The sequence below is a fragment of the Protopterus annectens genome, chromosome 10.part0 (genome assembly GCF_019279795.1).
Source record: "Protopterus annectens isolate FY-2018-M chromosome 10.part0, PAN1.0, whole genome shotgun sequence".
In the NCBI taxonomy this organism is placed as follows: Eukaryota; Metazoa; Chordata; order Ceratodontiformes; family Protopteridae; genus Protopterus; species Protopterus annectens.
In genome coordinates this window covers 296475246-296490769 of record NC_056744.1, presented here as the reverse complement: position 1 = coordinate 296490769, position 15524 = coordinate 296475246, and the positions used below count along the sequence as shown (strand labels likewise).

At 42.4% G+C, this 15524-nt stretch overlaps 1 protein-coding gene across 2 annotated transcripts in view; it reads right to left on the bottom strand.

Annotated features, from left to right (window-relative positions):
- The window catches only part of LOC122813052 (cholesterol transporter ABCA5-like), a 2390735-nt gene that overhangs the window by 1518410 nt on the left and 856801 nt on the right, over positions 1-15524 (bottom strand). For both annotated transcript variants that reach the window (XM_044085171.1, XM_044085172.1), the window contains exon 8: positions 10840-11028. In XM_044085171.1, the coding sequence (XP_043941106.1) occupies positions 10840-11028 (189 nt within the window). The remainder of the gene's footprint in view (positions 1-10839; positions 11029-15524) is intronic.

The following is a 15524-nucleotide window of genomic DNA, read 5'->3' as shown; positions in this document are numbered from 1 at the left end:
CTGGCGACTAGCTTAACGGAAGCGTCGTCGGTAGTTTTGGACCGATGCGGTCTGTCTCTGTCTTTATCCTTTCATTTTTTTCAGAATATCGGTAGTCGGATGGCTTACCGAAGCCATTTCTGAATAGTTAAACTGAGTACCAAAATAATTTGCTGCGAAAATATACTGACGACGAATGGTTCAGGGGTTGAATAAGGCACAAAACCGACAGCAAGGGACGTTGTGATCAGGGCCTAGGCAAGGAATGCAGTACGAATTAAAATCTTTATGAGGTATTTGCTTTCCACAGGTAAGACAATTGTTAACTTTTACTGACATCGGTTAAGAGCAAGAAAAAGGATCCCAACGGGGTACTTGGCTTTTTTGAAGACTTCATTTCTGAAACTCGAAAACGAAAATTTCAGGAGTCGGCCGACCGGCACTTGCAAACTGCTTCTGTTTCGGGCACTGCACGGCAAGAAAGACTGATGTAATTGTGTAGGCTGCATGTTTTATACCGTTGACGACCTGACATCATGGAAGAAGAGACAGCATCCGACGCAGACATCCAAGACTTTGATATTCAGACCGGCTGAGGGCTATCTGCAGGCAGATAACCCAAATGCAATGACTGCAACAGTGAAACACGAAGAACATCTTTTCTATAACAACAGCTCAAGAAAAATCAAGTTCCCACAGGAACGAGTGCAATAGAAAGACACAAAACATTATCAGCAAAAGATATGGGGTGATTAGCCACACAGTCTCTGAACTCAGCCCTTCCTCAACATTAAAAGGGGTGACGCCACTATATTAAATTAAATCACTACTCACTTTTACAGGCTTTTGTTTGAAGCAGGTATTGACACCCCTGGAAAAAGTACAATTTCACCTCTGGCTTAAGACTTGAAGTGCAGTAAGTTCCCCAGTAAAACAACTGTGTAGGAATTGGAACGTTGGTTATTGGAATACACTAACAGCAGATGGGTGAGGCCATCATCCACAGGTAACCATCCAATTTTTTTCCTCTTTGTAAGCCGCTCAGATGTTGCTTAGTGTTGAAGCAAAGATGACCTCAATTTCAAATGATTAACTGGCCATACAACACTCCCTTTGTCAAGAGACTAACCCCTTATTATAAATTTTAAATAATCAGTAAATAACACTGTTCTCTTCATGAAAAACAGGGTTTAGTAAAATGAGCATTACCAACTCACAGCTACCAAAATTTAGGCCAGAGCACTACTGACAACCAGCCTCTGCACACCTCATAAACAACTGCTGAAAAATTAAGTAAAGGAGTGGAGGAAACCATTGTAGCCAGTAGACCCAATGTCAGGTTCCATGGTGGACGACTGGGGGCTAAAATATGATGTGGAAGATGCCTTATTTCAATGTGGAAACTTCCAGCATCAAGTGCAACTGAAGTGCACTGGAGACACAGGAGAAGAGAGTATAGGTGAAAGGTAAAGGAAATATATGCACAGTGCAGACATCAGCCTGTGGAATTGGGGGGGGGGGGGGGTCCTAACACCAGCAGAACAAAAAAAAAGATTGTCCTCACTTGGTAAAACAGGCACGGGCCTCATAGTCACTGACACCTGCTCTAGTAATAGTCCAGATGTCAGCTCTGTAATGTTTCATTTTTAACTTTAAAACAGTGGTGCACAACCTTTTTGTGGGGAGGGCTACTACACGAATTCTTAATCCATCTGTGGACCACCTCAAAACATAGTTAAGTCATAACGAGTTAACAACAGGTACAGGTGACTGACATTTTTACTTAAGACAGCAGTCATGAAATTGACTGTTTTCTACATCAACTTTGCGTTTAACTTTATTTTGGTTTGCAGCCATGACTTATTACAAACTCTTGCAGAAAGTTACTACTGTTTACAGACTACAAGTTATAAACAACAAAGAATAGTTACTTCCGCAGCTAAAATTAGAGGTGTGCACAACTGCAGTCGATTAGGTAAGTAAGCATGCGCTGAAAAGTTTGCGTGACTGGAATAAGGCATAGCATTTTTTCACTTTTTTTAAAAAAAATTTGGTTACTCAGTGGGGGCCGGATGGTGTTGCATCGAGGGCCGGATTTTACCTCGGGGCCAGACATTGTGCACCACCGTTTTAAAAGAAGATTCGATGTGCTTCATTTTTTAAACATATCACCTTGTCTGAATATTTACAATTAAGCTAACTACAGCAGGCCAAGTAGGGATCTAGAGGTAAAGCAATTAACATCTTATGCTCTAAAAAGCCTTTAAGTTTAGCACAATATTCTCAATTAGACTAAATGTGATTCTTTCTTAAACATAAATAAATATTGCAAAGGACAGTCTTCTGGAGGAATGTGACCTGCATAACAGCATTTGTTGGAAATTTGATCTTCAGGCACCAGTAGCTGAAGCAAACTATGATCAAATAATATCCTCTCCGATATAAAAAGGAAAAGCTGTACTTATACCAATACTGATGCCTGGTCATAATTTACAAACTAACAAAGCATAGTATATTGACTGTTCCCTTTGGTACACAAAAAGAACTGGACTGCAGTCGGTCTCTCTTTTTTTTTTTGTCAACTTGTCAAACCTTAAGATTATATCCATATACCTACAAGGGTTGACTGACTGCTGAAAAAGATTAGGCAGTGGGACTGAACCTGCCATCAACTATCAGATTACAATCTCTTGTACCAATGATCCTTATGATGAACACATGATGTTTCTAGTAATCCTATTTCCATATACAAGCAGGGTTGAATGTGTTTTTTTTTTTTTAGTTTGTTTTTAATAAATACAGACATCTCTCTTCTACAATGATAACACAAGCAAGATTCTCTCTTCTGTACTGCACATTAACTCAATCAACACATCCAAACCAAAGACATCTGGATGTCTTTCAATCTATCTAAAGTCAGGAATATTTTTTTTGTCAAATGAACTGTGCGACCACTAACTACCCATAATAAATTCTACTGAAAAGTTTCAGTACTACATCAGTGACTACTCTTCTTAGGTTTTCAGAGTACAAGATACTAAGTCTCACCTCCATCAAACTGTCTCAATATGATATTGGACACATTTCAGCAAGAACACCTTCCATGAGGAACTCACCAATTAAGAATGTAGCCTCCTATGACTTTTTTTTTTACAATACATTACTCTAAAGTTCTTTGCTAACATATTATAATCATTGATTCTCCATTCCACTGCCAAAGCAAAGTTAAGTTGCTCAGTAATAAGTCCACCCAGTGACTAGCCAAGAATAGTTAGAACCTAATAAAATAAACTGATGGTGCCTGGTCAGCTCTCAAAACTTCAAATATATAGAAAGCCTGGAAGACTGTAGAAAGCAGTTTAATATTTCAAAGGCAGTGCTGCTATCACCCAAAGATCTGAAGTCTAAAGGCAAACCTAATATGTTGTGAGCAGCTGCTGTTAAATGACAATGAAGTTTGCATATCCATCTATAACTAATATCCCACACAGCTATATTCACTAGCTGCTACGATAATGATGCCTTTGCAAATACAGGTTCATCGATATTTCTAAAATGAGAATAATTCTGCCTACTATGTCAGCGTGCTTTTTATTGAAAACTTCCACTGTGGTACTATAAAGTACAGTTTTGTACCTACCATAAATGTAGATGTTCGAAGATCCACATTGCTGCAGTCCTTACACTTGGGTAGTCCGCTGTCCTCGGTCGGCCCGAATATCAAAGTATAAGGCTGACGTCGGTCAAGGCGCTTAAGACTGACATCAGGACGTCAGGGTACAAATGCGCATGACCGACGTCATATCCTCAGTCTTTTCTTGCCCCAGATGTCAGAAGACCCTAAAAAGAAAGGTCAAAACCAAAAAACAGCAAAACCAACCAACCACCCTTGCACTAATTCTATGTACAATATATACAATATACACAATATGTACAACCCAACCCACACAACCGCCTCTAACTACAGAGGGGAAGGAGGGAGGGTAAATTGGACTGCAGCAATGTGGATCTTCGAACATCTACATTTATGGTAGGTACAAAACTGTACTATGTTCTTCATCTCACATTGCTGCAGTCCTTACACTTGGGTAGAATCCCAAAGCAGAGGTAAGGGAGGATGACAAAACTATAAAGCAGTAGGAGCTGCCAAAATGCCCTGTAAAATAGCAGTGGCAAAACCAGCCCTCGATTTAGAGTAAAGTGGAAGGTGATAATGCTTAGAGAAAGTATGCACTGAACTCCAGGTAGCTGCCTCCAAAATATCTTTAGTTGCCACCCCCCTTAAAAAGGCTGTAGAAGTGGCAGTAGCCCTAGTGGAATGAGGCCTAATCCCAGCTGGAATCTCCTTACCATGATGGGAATAACAGAAAGCAATACAAAACCCAATCCACTTAGAAATAGTTTGTTTTGACACAGGCTTGCCCTGAGAACCCAAAGCAAATGAAACAAATAACTGCTGAGACTGCCTGAACCCTTTAGTTCTGCTCAAATAATATTGCAACTGCCTGTGTACATCCAAAGTGTGCAAAATCTTTTCCCCTTTATTTTGGGGATTTGCATAAAAAGTAGGCAAATGAATAGTTTGGTTTAAAGCCACACTAGAAACCACTTTAGGCATAAAAGAAGGATTAGTACGCAAAGATACCCTATCCTTATGGAAAATTAAGAAAGGCTCAACCGCCATAAGGGCCTGTAATTCAGAAACCCTTCTTGCAGAGGTAATGGCCAACAAAAAAGCAGTCTTCCATGATAAATATTTCAACTCGGCAGTAGCTGCAGGCTCAAAAGGTTGCAGATTAAGTTTCTCCAACACAAAATTGAGATCCCAAGCAGGAGTAGGAGCTCTACGTGGGGGTCTTATATTCTTTGCCCCTCTAAGGAATTGCTTAAACAAAGGATGAAAAAACAATGGTGGGTCACAGTCATATTGAGCAGAAATTGCTGCAGCATGAACCTTAATAGAAGAGAAGGACAAACCTTTGTCCAGTAACTCAGTAAGATATTGAAGAGCCACACTTAAATTAGGCTCAGAAACATCAAATCCCTTTGCTGTACTCCAAAATAAAAATCTCTTCCATTTATCTGCGTACACTTTCCTTGTACTAGGCCTTCTGGCCTCCAAAATAACATTCAAAACTTGCTGTGGAAGCTGAGACCCTCCAGGGTTCAAAACAGAATATGCCAGGCTGTTAGGTCAATAGAGTGAAGTTTGACATTGAGTAAATGACTGTTCTCCTGAGACAGCAGGTGAGGAATCGAAGGCAAAGGCCATGGAGGCTCCCGTACCAGACTTCTCAGTAATGGGTACCAGTGCTGTCGAGGCCAATCTGGAGCTATTAAAATCATCTTTGGCTTGTCCTGTCTGACCTTTAGGAGTACCTTTGGGAGGAGAGGCAGAGGTGGAAAGGCATACACATGAAGATTGCTCCAATTGAAAGAAAGAGCATCCACTTTCCAGGCTGTGGGATGAAACCTTTTGTGCAAAACTTTGGCAGCTGGTAGTTTAGTGGAGAAGCGAACAGATCTATGTCTGGAGTTCCCCATGACACTGTCAATTTCTGAAATACATGAGGATCCAATTTCCACTCGTGGGGATCCATAATTCACATCTGCTAAGGAGTTCTGTGCTCCCGGCAGAAACCTTGCCTGAAGATTTAGCTGTAAACTGAGAGCAGTCTCCCACAAAATCATTGCTTGCCTGCATAGAGGATAATAATGTGTTCCCCCTTGCTTGTTGATGTACCACATGACAGTTGTGTTGTCTGTTAGAATCAACACCTGCCCTGGAAGAAGTAAATCCTTGAAAGCTATTAATGCAAATTGGACTGCTAACATCTCCTTCAAGTTGATATGTAGATGTTGTAGTCTGGCAGGCCACGTGTCTTGTATCCACTTTCCATTTAGATGAGCTCCCCAAGCTTTGTCTGAGGCATCTGTCGTTAGAATCTGACTCGCCTCTGGCCGGGTCACAGAGAGTCCCTTGTTTAGGTGACATTCCTGAGCCCACCACAAAAATTCCTTTTGAATGCAAGGTATTATCTGAATGACAGTGTCCATATCCTGGCAGTGCTGTGTCCATACATTTTTGAGATACCATTGCAGCTTCCTCATATGCAGTTTGGCATTGGGAAGCACCAGAATACAAGATGCCATGAACCCCAAGGCTTGAAGGACTGTCTTTGCAGTCAGCCTGGACTGATGAGACAATTGATGGAAGTAAAGGGAAAGATTCTTTTGTTTGTCCGGGGTCAAAAAGGCCATCTGGGATGCTGTATTCAGTCTCACACCCAGAAAGCACATGTCCTGAGAGGGTACTAGACTGGGCTTTATTTCGTTCACAGAATACCCCAGGCATCTTAGCACTGCTATCACATATTGCAAATGATGAAGAAGTTCATCCCTTCCTTGAGCCAGAATCAGGCAATCGTCCAAATAAGGATAGATCTGTATTCCTTTTAGCCTGAAGAAATCTATCACTGGAGCCAGAACTTTCGTGAACACTCTGGGCGCAGTAGATAAGCCAAAGGGCAATGCAGAGAACTGATAATGAGAAGTCCCAGCCCGAAAACGTAGATACTTCCTGCAACTTAGCCTGATAGGAACATGAAGGTAAGCCTCCTTGAGATCCAGAGTCACCATCCAGTGATCTTTGCCCAGCAGAGGTAAAAGCTGTTGTAACGTCAACATTTTGAACTTGGGAATTTCCAGATAAGTGTTGAGGATAGATAAATCCAAAATTGGTCTCCACGTGTTCCCCTTCTTTGGTACTAGGAACAGGCGGGAATAAAATCCTTGGCCCACTTCTGGCAGAGGGACCGGCTGTATGGCCCCTATTTGAAGCAGCAGAGAAATTTGTTTGTGAGCCTCTATTCTTTGCTGAGGAGGAACGTCTGGCATGCCTTTGAAAGGAGGCAAGGTATGGAAATAAAACTTGTAACCTCGGTGTATGATATCCAAAACCCATCTGTCTTGGGTAATTAAACTCCAATTGTCTTTGAAGAGTGCCAACCTTCCTCCCAAAGGTGCTGCCAGACGAGAAGGCTCTGGCAGCTGAAAAGGTAGGTCATTGGGCCTGTTTACGAAAGGACTGGCCCCTGCCCTCACCCGAAGACTGTGCAGGTGAACTCCCTGTTCTAGGCCTGAAAGAGCCCTGAGCTCTGCCCCTACCACGTCTAGATCTACCCCTAGACTGTGAATCATAAGAAGGGTACGTCCACCCCTTAGCAGGCCAATTCCTACTAAACTTCGGAGGCTGAACTTGCAAAAAATCTTTAACAGTCTGCATAGACTTAGCCTTGTCTTCCATGTTCTTTAAGACTGCTTCCACAGGTGCACCAAACAACACATCAGACTGTAAAGGAGCATCTAAAATCCTTGTCTTAACATGGTCAGATAAATTCTGATCCCTCAGCCAGGCGTGCCTGCGAAGAACTGACCCAGTGGCAGCCACCCTAGATGAGGCCTGTATAGCATCAAAACCACATTGTAAAGAATGCTTACCCACCTGTTCAGAAACATGTACCAAATCTTGTAATTCTTTACACTCAATACCTTCCGCCAGAGCATCAACCTTAGACTTCAATTGAGAAAGTAGATAGTTTTGATATTTCAACATGTGAAACTGGCAATTCAAAGCCCTCATAGCTAAGGTGGAAGAAGTATAGACTTTCTTTCCCCATCTATCCAAAGCCCTGGCTTCTTTATCTGAAGGAACCGGATTTTTTACAACAGAGGCCTTGACACCTTTAGGTCCCTGACTAACAGTTTCTGGGTCCGCCCTAGGACTCTTATAAAGATATTTATGAGCTTCAGGCACCCTGTAATACCTATCCGGTTTAACAGGAGCAGGAGGCAAAGAATCAGGATTAAGTGAAGCCTCTGCAAACACATCTCCCACAACATCCAGAACAGGAGGTATAGCCAAAGGCCTATGCTGGGGTAAAAACAAAAATTCCCTAAGCCTTTTCCTGGAATCAGAGAAGTCCTGACCTTCCCACTTAAAATGTTCCCTCATGGAATGAAGAGTCTCTGAAAAAGAAAAATCCTCTGGAGGAGAAGCAGAAGGAGTAGAATCATCCACATCAGAATCAGAATAAGGAGAATACTCCTGCAAGTCTTCAGCCGAAGACTCTGAAACATCCGAAGCCTGCTCAAAACTCCCCAACTCTGGTTCCACCCTAGGCCTCTTATCAGGAGGGGGCAAAGAACCTCTAATCAAAGTAATTAAATCTTCTGCCATTTTAAGCATGTGCTTCTTGGGCACAGATCCTGAAGAACTAGGAGTGACACCAACAGAAGCTAAACCTGGCCTGACTCTGGGAGAAGCCTTGGAAACAGAAGGAGAGGGCCTAACCACCCTAGGAAGGGAGGGGAGAACAGTAACCTGAGAAGCCCCCTCAGCCTGACCTGCCTCCTGAGAGGCCACATCCTGCAATAACAAAGTCTCCCCCTGGGACTCCAGAGAAACCTCCTGCGGAACCACCGGTTCCACTGGCACCTCTAAAGAACCGGCGTCCGGTACAGACGACTCTTCTTGCCTGGGTTTAGCTGCCTTGTCTTTGCGCTTCTTCGAAGAAGCGGGCGTCGGAGCATCCGACGGCATATTATAAATGCACCGCTTCCCAAAGACCAACCTGGCACAATCCAACCTTCGCTTAATAGTGCGCTTATTGAACCTAGCACAAAAGCGACACCCAACAACGTCGTGCTCAGGCCCCAAACAAGGAATACACAAAGTATGATAATCTCTATGCGGTATCTGTTTCCCACAAGAAATACAGTTATTCACTTTTTCTGACATCCGGTAAACCACTGAGGCAAGAAAAAACTAAAATATTCCCCAACGGGGTACATAGCCAACTTTGACTCGGTCTGAAACTCCAAATTCGAAAAATTTCAGAACGCTGAACGGCACTTGCAACGCTGCTTCTGCATCGGACCATGCGGCAAAAAAGACTGAGGATATGACGTCGGTCATGCGCATTTGTACCTTGACGTCCTGATGTCAGTCTTAAGCGCCTTGACCGACGTCAGCCTTATACTTTGATATTCGGGCCGACCGAGGACAGCGGACTACCCAAGTGTAAGGACTGCAGCAATGTGAGATGAAGAACATCCTCAGTTTGTAAAATCTGTAAATATAAAGATGACTGGATATTAAAAAATAACAGCTTCTGAAATATAATACTTGCCACTCAAAAATAAGTTTTACATTAGCAGAAAAGTATGAGGAGAATGCAAATGAACAATAACATGCATGCAAAATAAACAGATGACAGGACAAGGAACAGAGAGCCCTGTGAGGGAAAGCAAAGCAATGCGACTAAAACTAGTGGCAAACAGGAAAGATTATTTTATGATAGATGCTGTAGTATGCTGGAATCTATAAGGGAAGAACTTCAGTGAAACAATAATCCAGCCCTGCTGCCTGGGGTATAGCATATTAATTGCTAACTGGCTGCTGGCAGTGTGATAATGTTGCCAAGTATTGAGTCCTCCTTGAAAACAAAATATGTCAAATCATGCTACTAACACCAGGGCCTCACAATTTCCAATGACTTCCATACTTCCTTCATTGCATTCTACTGTTCTTATGGCATACCCCCCCACTGGGTTGTTCTCAAACATTTGCAAGGACAGATTACCTACATGTTACCTGATATGCTTCTTCTGACACCAAGAAGGAAGTCAAGGACATGGAGAAAGGTTCAGGCTTCAGTTTGGGATTTTAGGCATTTAGTCTTGCTGGGAAATGCTGCGGTGGTGGTGCTGCGGTAGCGTTGTCGTCTCACAGTTAGACGTTGCCCGTTCGATTCTCAGTTAGAGCGTCTTCTGTGTGGCGACATGCGTGAGTGGGCCTTCCTTCGTTGAAGGTTGTGCGTTAGGCCCGGCAAGCCAACACGTCAAAATCTACTGCCAATCATTAGCGGGCCGGAGTTCCACTGTGGCGACTCCTAACCGGAAAAAGCGAAAAGAAACAAACAAAGTCTTGCTGGGAAATGTGTGCAATTACGTCAGAACATGTGTTCCATCTTGTTCACATCCAATTTACTTGTTTTACTGAAGACCTGCTTGCTAATACAGTGTTTTCCACCATGGGGCAATCAAGCAGCAGCAGACACCACATTTCTAAACTTAAGACAGGTCAGCTTGAATATGGAAACTCAAACTTATTCCCCTGTCCTCCACTCAGGGCACTTGCAAGACTGCCTGGTGGCAAACACAAACATGTCTGCAACTGCAGATTGCCTTTGAAAACTAAGACCGACATCTAGTATTACAGAAACAGAATGACTTTGTAGAGTGATGTAACCTGGCCAGTGATAATCCTTATATATTATAATCACACTGTAACAGTAAAATTACAAAGTCTGGATCAGTCATAAATTTAAAAAAAATAGGCTGGAGCCACTGAATAACAGCAGTAAACATTCTTACATAACAACATCAGTATTTTGTAGGTCAGCAGAGCCAATATAGTCCTAGCTTTGACCAAACCTGTAAAGTACATTATTATAAAACAATTTTTCATGCTATACTGCACAATTAAAGAAAGTTGAAGATAAGACCATCACAACAGAAGTACTGAATTATAGTTCATTTATATTGCTTTTAAATCACTGTCTTGAAAACATCATACATGTAATTGTTTTTTAACTATACATTTGTATATGCACTCTACAATGTAAACACACACAGAAAGAGGCGTACATATTAAACTCATGTTCCGTTAACCAGCTAGTATTTAGTATTTCATATGTTACAGCTTTATTTTTAATGGCATTTAATTTATTGCCGTTTTGCAGCAAGATGCATTTAATAAATGACATATCTCAATCACAGTAAGTTGATGAACTGTACCTGTGCAATTCCAATTGAGAAAGTGCAGGGAAAGAAGGGACTTAGGATCCACACCAAATGCTTTGGGAAGTCTTCCACTAAGACAAAAATTAAGCTAAGGCATCCACAAATCAGAGTAAAAAAGAATCCAACTGTGCCAGCTACCTTCGGTTTCTTGAACATGGGCGTCAACATTAATGCAAAGCATATCTGGGAGATGAAAACAAAAATTTTAGAGTATAAATAACATACAATAAAATCTTAAATATGCTATGAATTTAGCAAAATAATTTCTTCTACCAGTTAAGTTTTGAATTCAGATATGAAAAAATGAAAGTTATGCACTTACATAGATCTGTGTTGTATCTCTCTGTCTGGTTCAACCTGTGGATCTTCGGATCATACAACTGCCAATTCCAAAGTCTTCAACCTGCTTGTCTCTGCCTCCTTTACCCATAACTCCCTGCTTTGCACCCTAATCCTAAGATCATGTTTGCCCCATGAAAACCACATATATATATATATATATATATAAATATATATATATATAAATATACATACACACACACACACACACACACACACACACACACATATATATATATATATATATATATATATATTTACATATATATGTATATACAAAGAAATATATATTAAAAAAGAGGTTCCTAAACCAAGGAGGATGCAGGACTCCATAAATAAGGAAAAAAGACCTCCAATGTCTCTTCATCTCAAAAGGAAAGACTAGTCATGACAAAAAAAAGGCAAGGACAGGAGGAGGAGAAGGTTGTACCAGACAGAGACAAATAACACAGATCTATCATTATGATAAGTACATAACATTTGTATCCGATGTTATTCACTCTGGCTGGCTTAAACATGTGGGACAGAGTTCCCAGCCATGAAAAATTCCTTCAGAAGAGCTAAAGAAGGATATTATGCAAAACAGTGGAGCCAAAGGAAGCCCTAGATCAAGACTGAATATCTAACTTATAATGGGACACACAAGTGTGGTGACCCATCCAAGTAGCAGCTGCATAAACTTCATCCACTGATACTCTAGAAAAGAAAGCTATAGAAGTAGCCATAGCTCTTGTCGAATAATCCTTAGGCTTGTGTGGAAGGGTTTTGCCTTTCAAACAATATGCAAACAAAATACAGTCTGACAGCCACTTGGATAAAGTCCCTTTAGTCACACAACAGCCCATCTCAGTCCGAATTTGGAAAAGACAAATTGGCAGGATTTTCTGAAAGTTTTGGTACAGTCCACATAAAACTGAACTGCCTAAAGGTATTTGCCTTTATTGGAGAAATTGGAAAAAATACAGGAAGATAAATACAACGGTTAAGGTTATTTTTGGAAGCTATCTTTTGTAGAAAAAGAGTTTATATGACGAGAAACCCTGTACTTATGGAACACCAAATAAGGAGGTGAAGAATCAAGAGTTTGCAACTCAAAAATCCTCCTTGTGGAAGTAACTGTCACCAAAAATAAAGTTTTCCAACATAAGCGCTTCAAGTCAGAAGTAGCTGAAGTTTCAAATAGAGGGCTTACTCAGACTTGCAAGACAAAAGGTAAATCCCAGGGGGGAACCGGATCCCGAACTGGGAGACATAGCAAAAAAGTACCCTTGATGAATGCCCTAGAAATCTTGAAGGAAGCTACAGGCACATTATCCCTACCAACATGAAAGTTAGAGATAGCCACCAATTGCAATTCAATTGCAGAAAACTGAAACCTGACTGGAACAACTCCGTGAGAAAATCCAAAACAGATTCTAAAGGGGCAGAGAAAAGATCCAGTCCCTAAGATTCTGCCCACATAATGAACCTTCTCCATTTACTGGAATACACCTTCCTAGTAGACTACTTTTGAGATGATGACAACATGTCAACAACAGCCTGTGAAAGCTTGGGATCTCTGGCCATCAAGGGAACTGGAGGAATCATGCATTTAACTTGAGGGACTGAAGATTTGAAATGGGATCCAGTACCCAAGGAGGATACTTCAGAACAGGCCAAAGGAAGGGAAACCACCCCCGATGAGGGCAAAAGGGGGCTATGAGGATCACAGTCACTCTGCAGTGGGCTGCCTTCTGAAGAAACTGTACCATCAGAGAAAATAGGGAATAAGTGGAAAGAATCCTGTGTGACTGTCCCAGAGGGGGAACTAGGGCATTACAGTTGCTACACTTCGTGTTGGATGGGGAGGCAAACAGGTTGCAGCACAGAGTTTCTCAATACCAAAAAATCTGAGGGACTACTTGTGAGGCAACAGAATGCTGCCACAGAGGCTGTTGGCCACAATGTTGGATTTCCCCGGGGTGTGCATTGCCATCACAAACCACTGGGAAGAGATTACCCATTGCCAAACCCTCATGCTTTTCTGACAAAGATGATATGAACATGTTCCCTCTGCTTATTGAGATACCAGACAACAGACATATTGTCTGTCTGTATCACAATCACACTGCTGGGAAGGGTGCCCTGAACGGCCTGCAATGCAAAGGACTGCTCTCATCTCCAGAACACTGGTGTGAATGTGTGCCTCTGCACACAACCAGGGCCCTTGAACCATCCTCCTTTCTAAATGTCCCCCCCACCACCCCAGGTGACTATGACCAAGGCAGATGGAAGAACGAATGTTCTACCTTTGGTTACTAGGGGAAACTGCAACCACCAATGAGTTTGGTCATGGCACACCTTCATTAATAGTACTGGTAAGTCCAATGGATGAGTAAGAAAAGACCACTGGATGACCACAGTCCACTGCAGAGCTCTCATATGATATCTGGCTAAAGGAACCAACCCTATGCATGCTGTCATATGACCTAGAAGTTTTTCTTGACTGCATGAGCCTAAGGCTTTGAAGTTGCAAGCCAGGACAAGGCCTGAGGACAAAGGCTGAAAACTCTGGAATTTGAATGCCTATTGATTTGCTTGACTGCGTCCAAATAACACCACATGAATTCTAAAACCTGAACAGGCTGACGGCTCGATTTGGGATAAATGATTGTGATGCCTAAATGGTTGCACAGCTGGAGTAAGGAATCCATGGCAATGATCAATGATGCTCTTGTGGGACAGTAATGAGCCAATCGTCCAGCTACAGAAACACTTGAAATCCCTGCAGCCAGAGTCAGGCTACAACCATTGCCACGCACATAGTAAACACCCAGTGAACTGTAATGAGACCAAATGGCAGGGCCCTGAATTGACCATGCTTGGCCAGCACCTGGAAGAGCAAAAAAAGTACAGTTCTGTACACTTACCATAAATGTAGATGTTCGAGTATATTCATTGTTGCAGTCATCACACTTGGGTTATCTGCCTGCAGGCAGCCCTCAGTTGGCCCGAATACCAGAGACTTAGTATTTCTGTGTCGGATGCTATCGCTTCTTCCATGACGTCAGGTCATCAGGAGTATTAAAACAGGCAGCCGATGCCATTACACCAGTTTTTCTTGCCCCAAATGTCAGGAGCCCCCAAATATGGAGCTAGGAAATGGTGTGAAAAACACCACCAGTAAAAAGTAAATACCAATACCAGTAGGAATAGCCATAGAGGAGAGATAAAGATATAGAGAAAACCAGGGGGCTGGAGGGAGGGGAAACCAGGACTGCAACAGTGAATACACTCGAACATCTACATTTATGGTAAGTGTACACAACTGTACTATGTTCTTCGTGTTTCACTGTTGCAGTCATCACATTTGGTTGACTCCCAAAGCTAAGGAAGGGTGGAGGCACTCAAGAAGAGTTAGGGTTGGCTAGTAGGCCTTGCAAGACTGCTGTAGCAAATCCTGCCCTGGATCTGGAAAAGATAGGCAGGTGGTAATGCTTGGTGAAGGTGTGTACAGAACGCCAGGTAGCATTTTCCAGAATGTCCCTGGTAGGGACTCCCCTGAGAAATGCTGTAGAGGTAGATGTAGCCCTAGTGGAATGTGTTCTGACCCCCTGAGGGGTTGGTTTTCCATGGTGCTTGTAGCAGAAATGGATGCAGTGTGCTATCCATTTGGAAATGGTTTGCTTTGAAATGGCCTTGCCCTCTGCCCCTGTTGCAAAGCTGACTAGCAGCTGGTCCGATTTTCTGAAAGGCTTAGTCCCATCAAGGCACATCCAAAGAGTGCGGGATCCTTTCCCCTTTATTCTGAGGATTAGGGAAGAAGGTAGGCAAATGGATGGACTGGTTGAGAGCCACACTGTACACCACTTTAGGTATAAAGGAAGGGTTAGTCCTGAGGGAAACCCTGTCAGCATGGAAAATAATGAAGGGTTCCACAGCATCAGTGCTTGAAACTCAGACACTCTTCTAGCTGAAGTGATGGCTAGAAGCAAGGCTGTTTTCCAAGAGAGGAAATTTAACTCTGCTGAAGCAGCAGGTTCAAAAGGGGGAACTGTGAGTTTTTCCAGTACAAAGTTAAGGTCCCAAGCAGGGGTGGGTGCTCTCCTTGGTGGCCTTAAGTTGTTTGCTCCTCTCAGGAACTGTTTGATGAGAGGGTGAGAGAACAGAGGTGGCTCAGCATTGTAATGAGCCGATATGGCAGATCTTAATGGAGGAGAAGGATAGCCCTCTGTGGAGTAGTTCTGCTAGGTAATCCAGGATTAGAGGTAAGGAGGGCAGTGCTGTTTCCTTTCTTTTAGACTGAATTCAAGAACAATACCGTTCCACTTTTTAGCATAGGATTTCCTAGTACTGGGCTT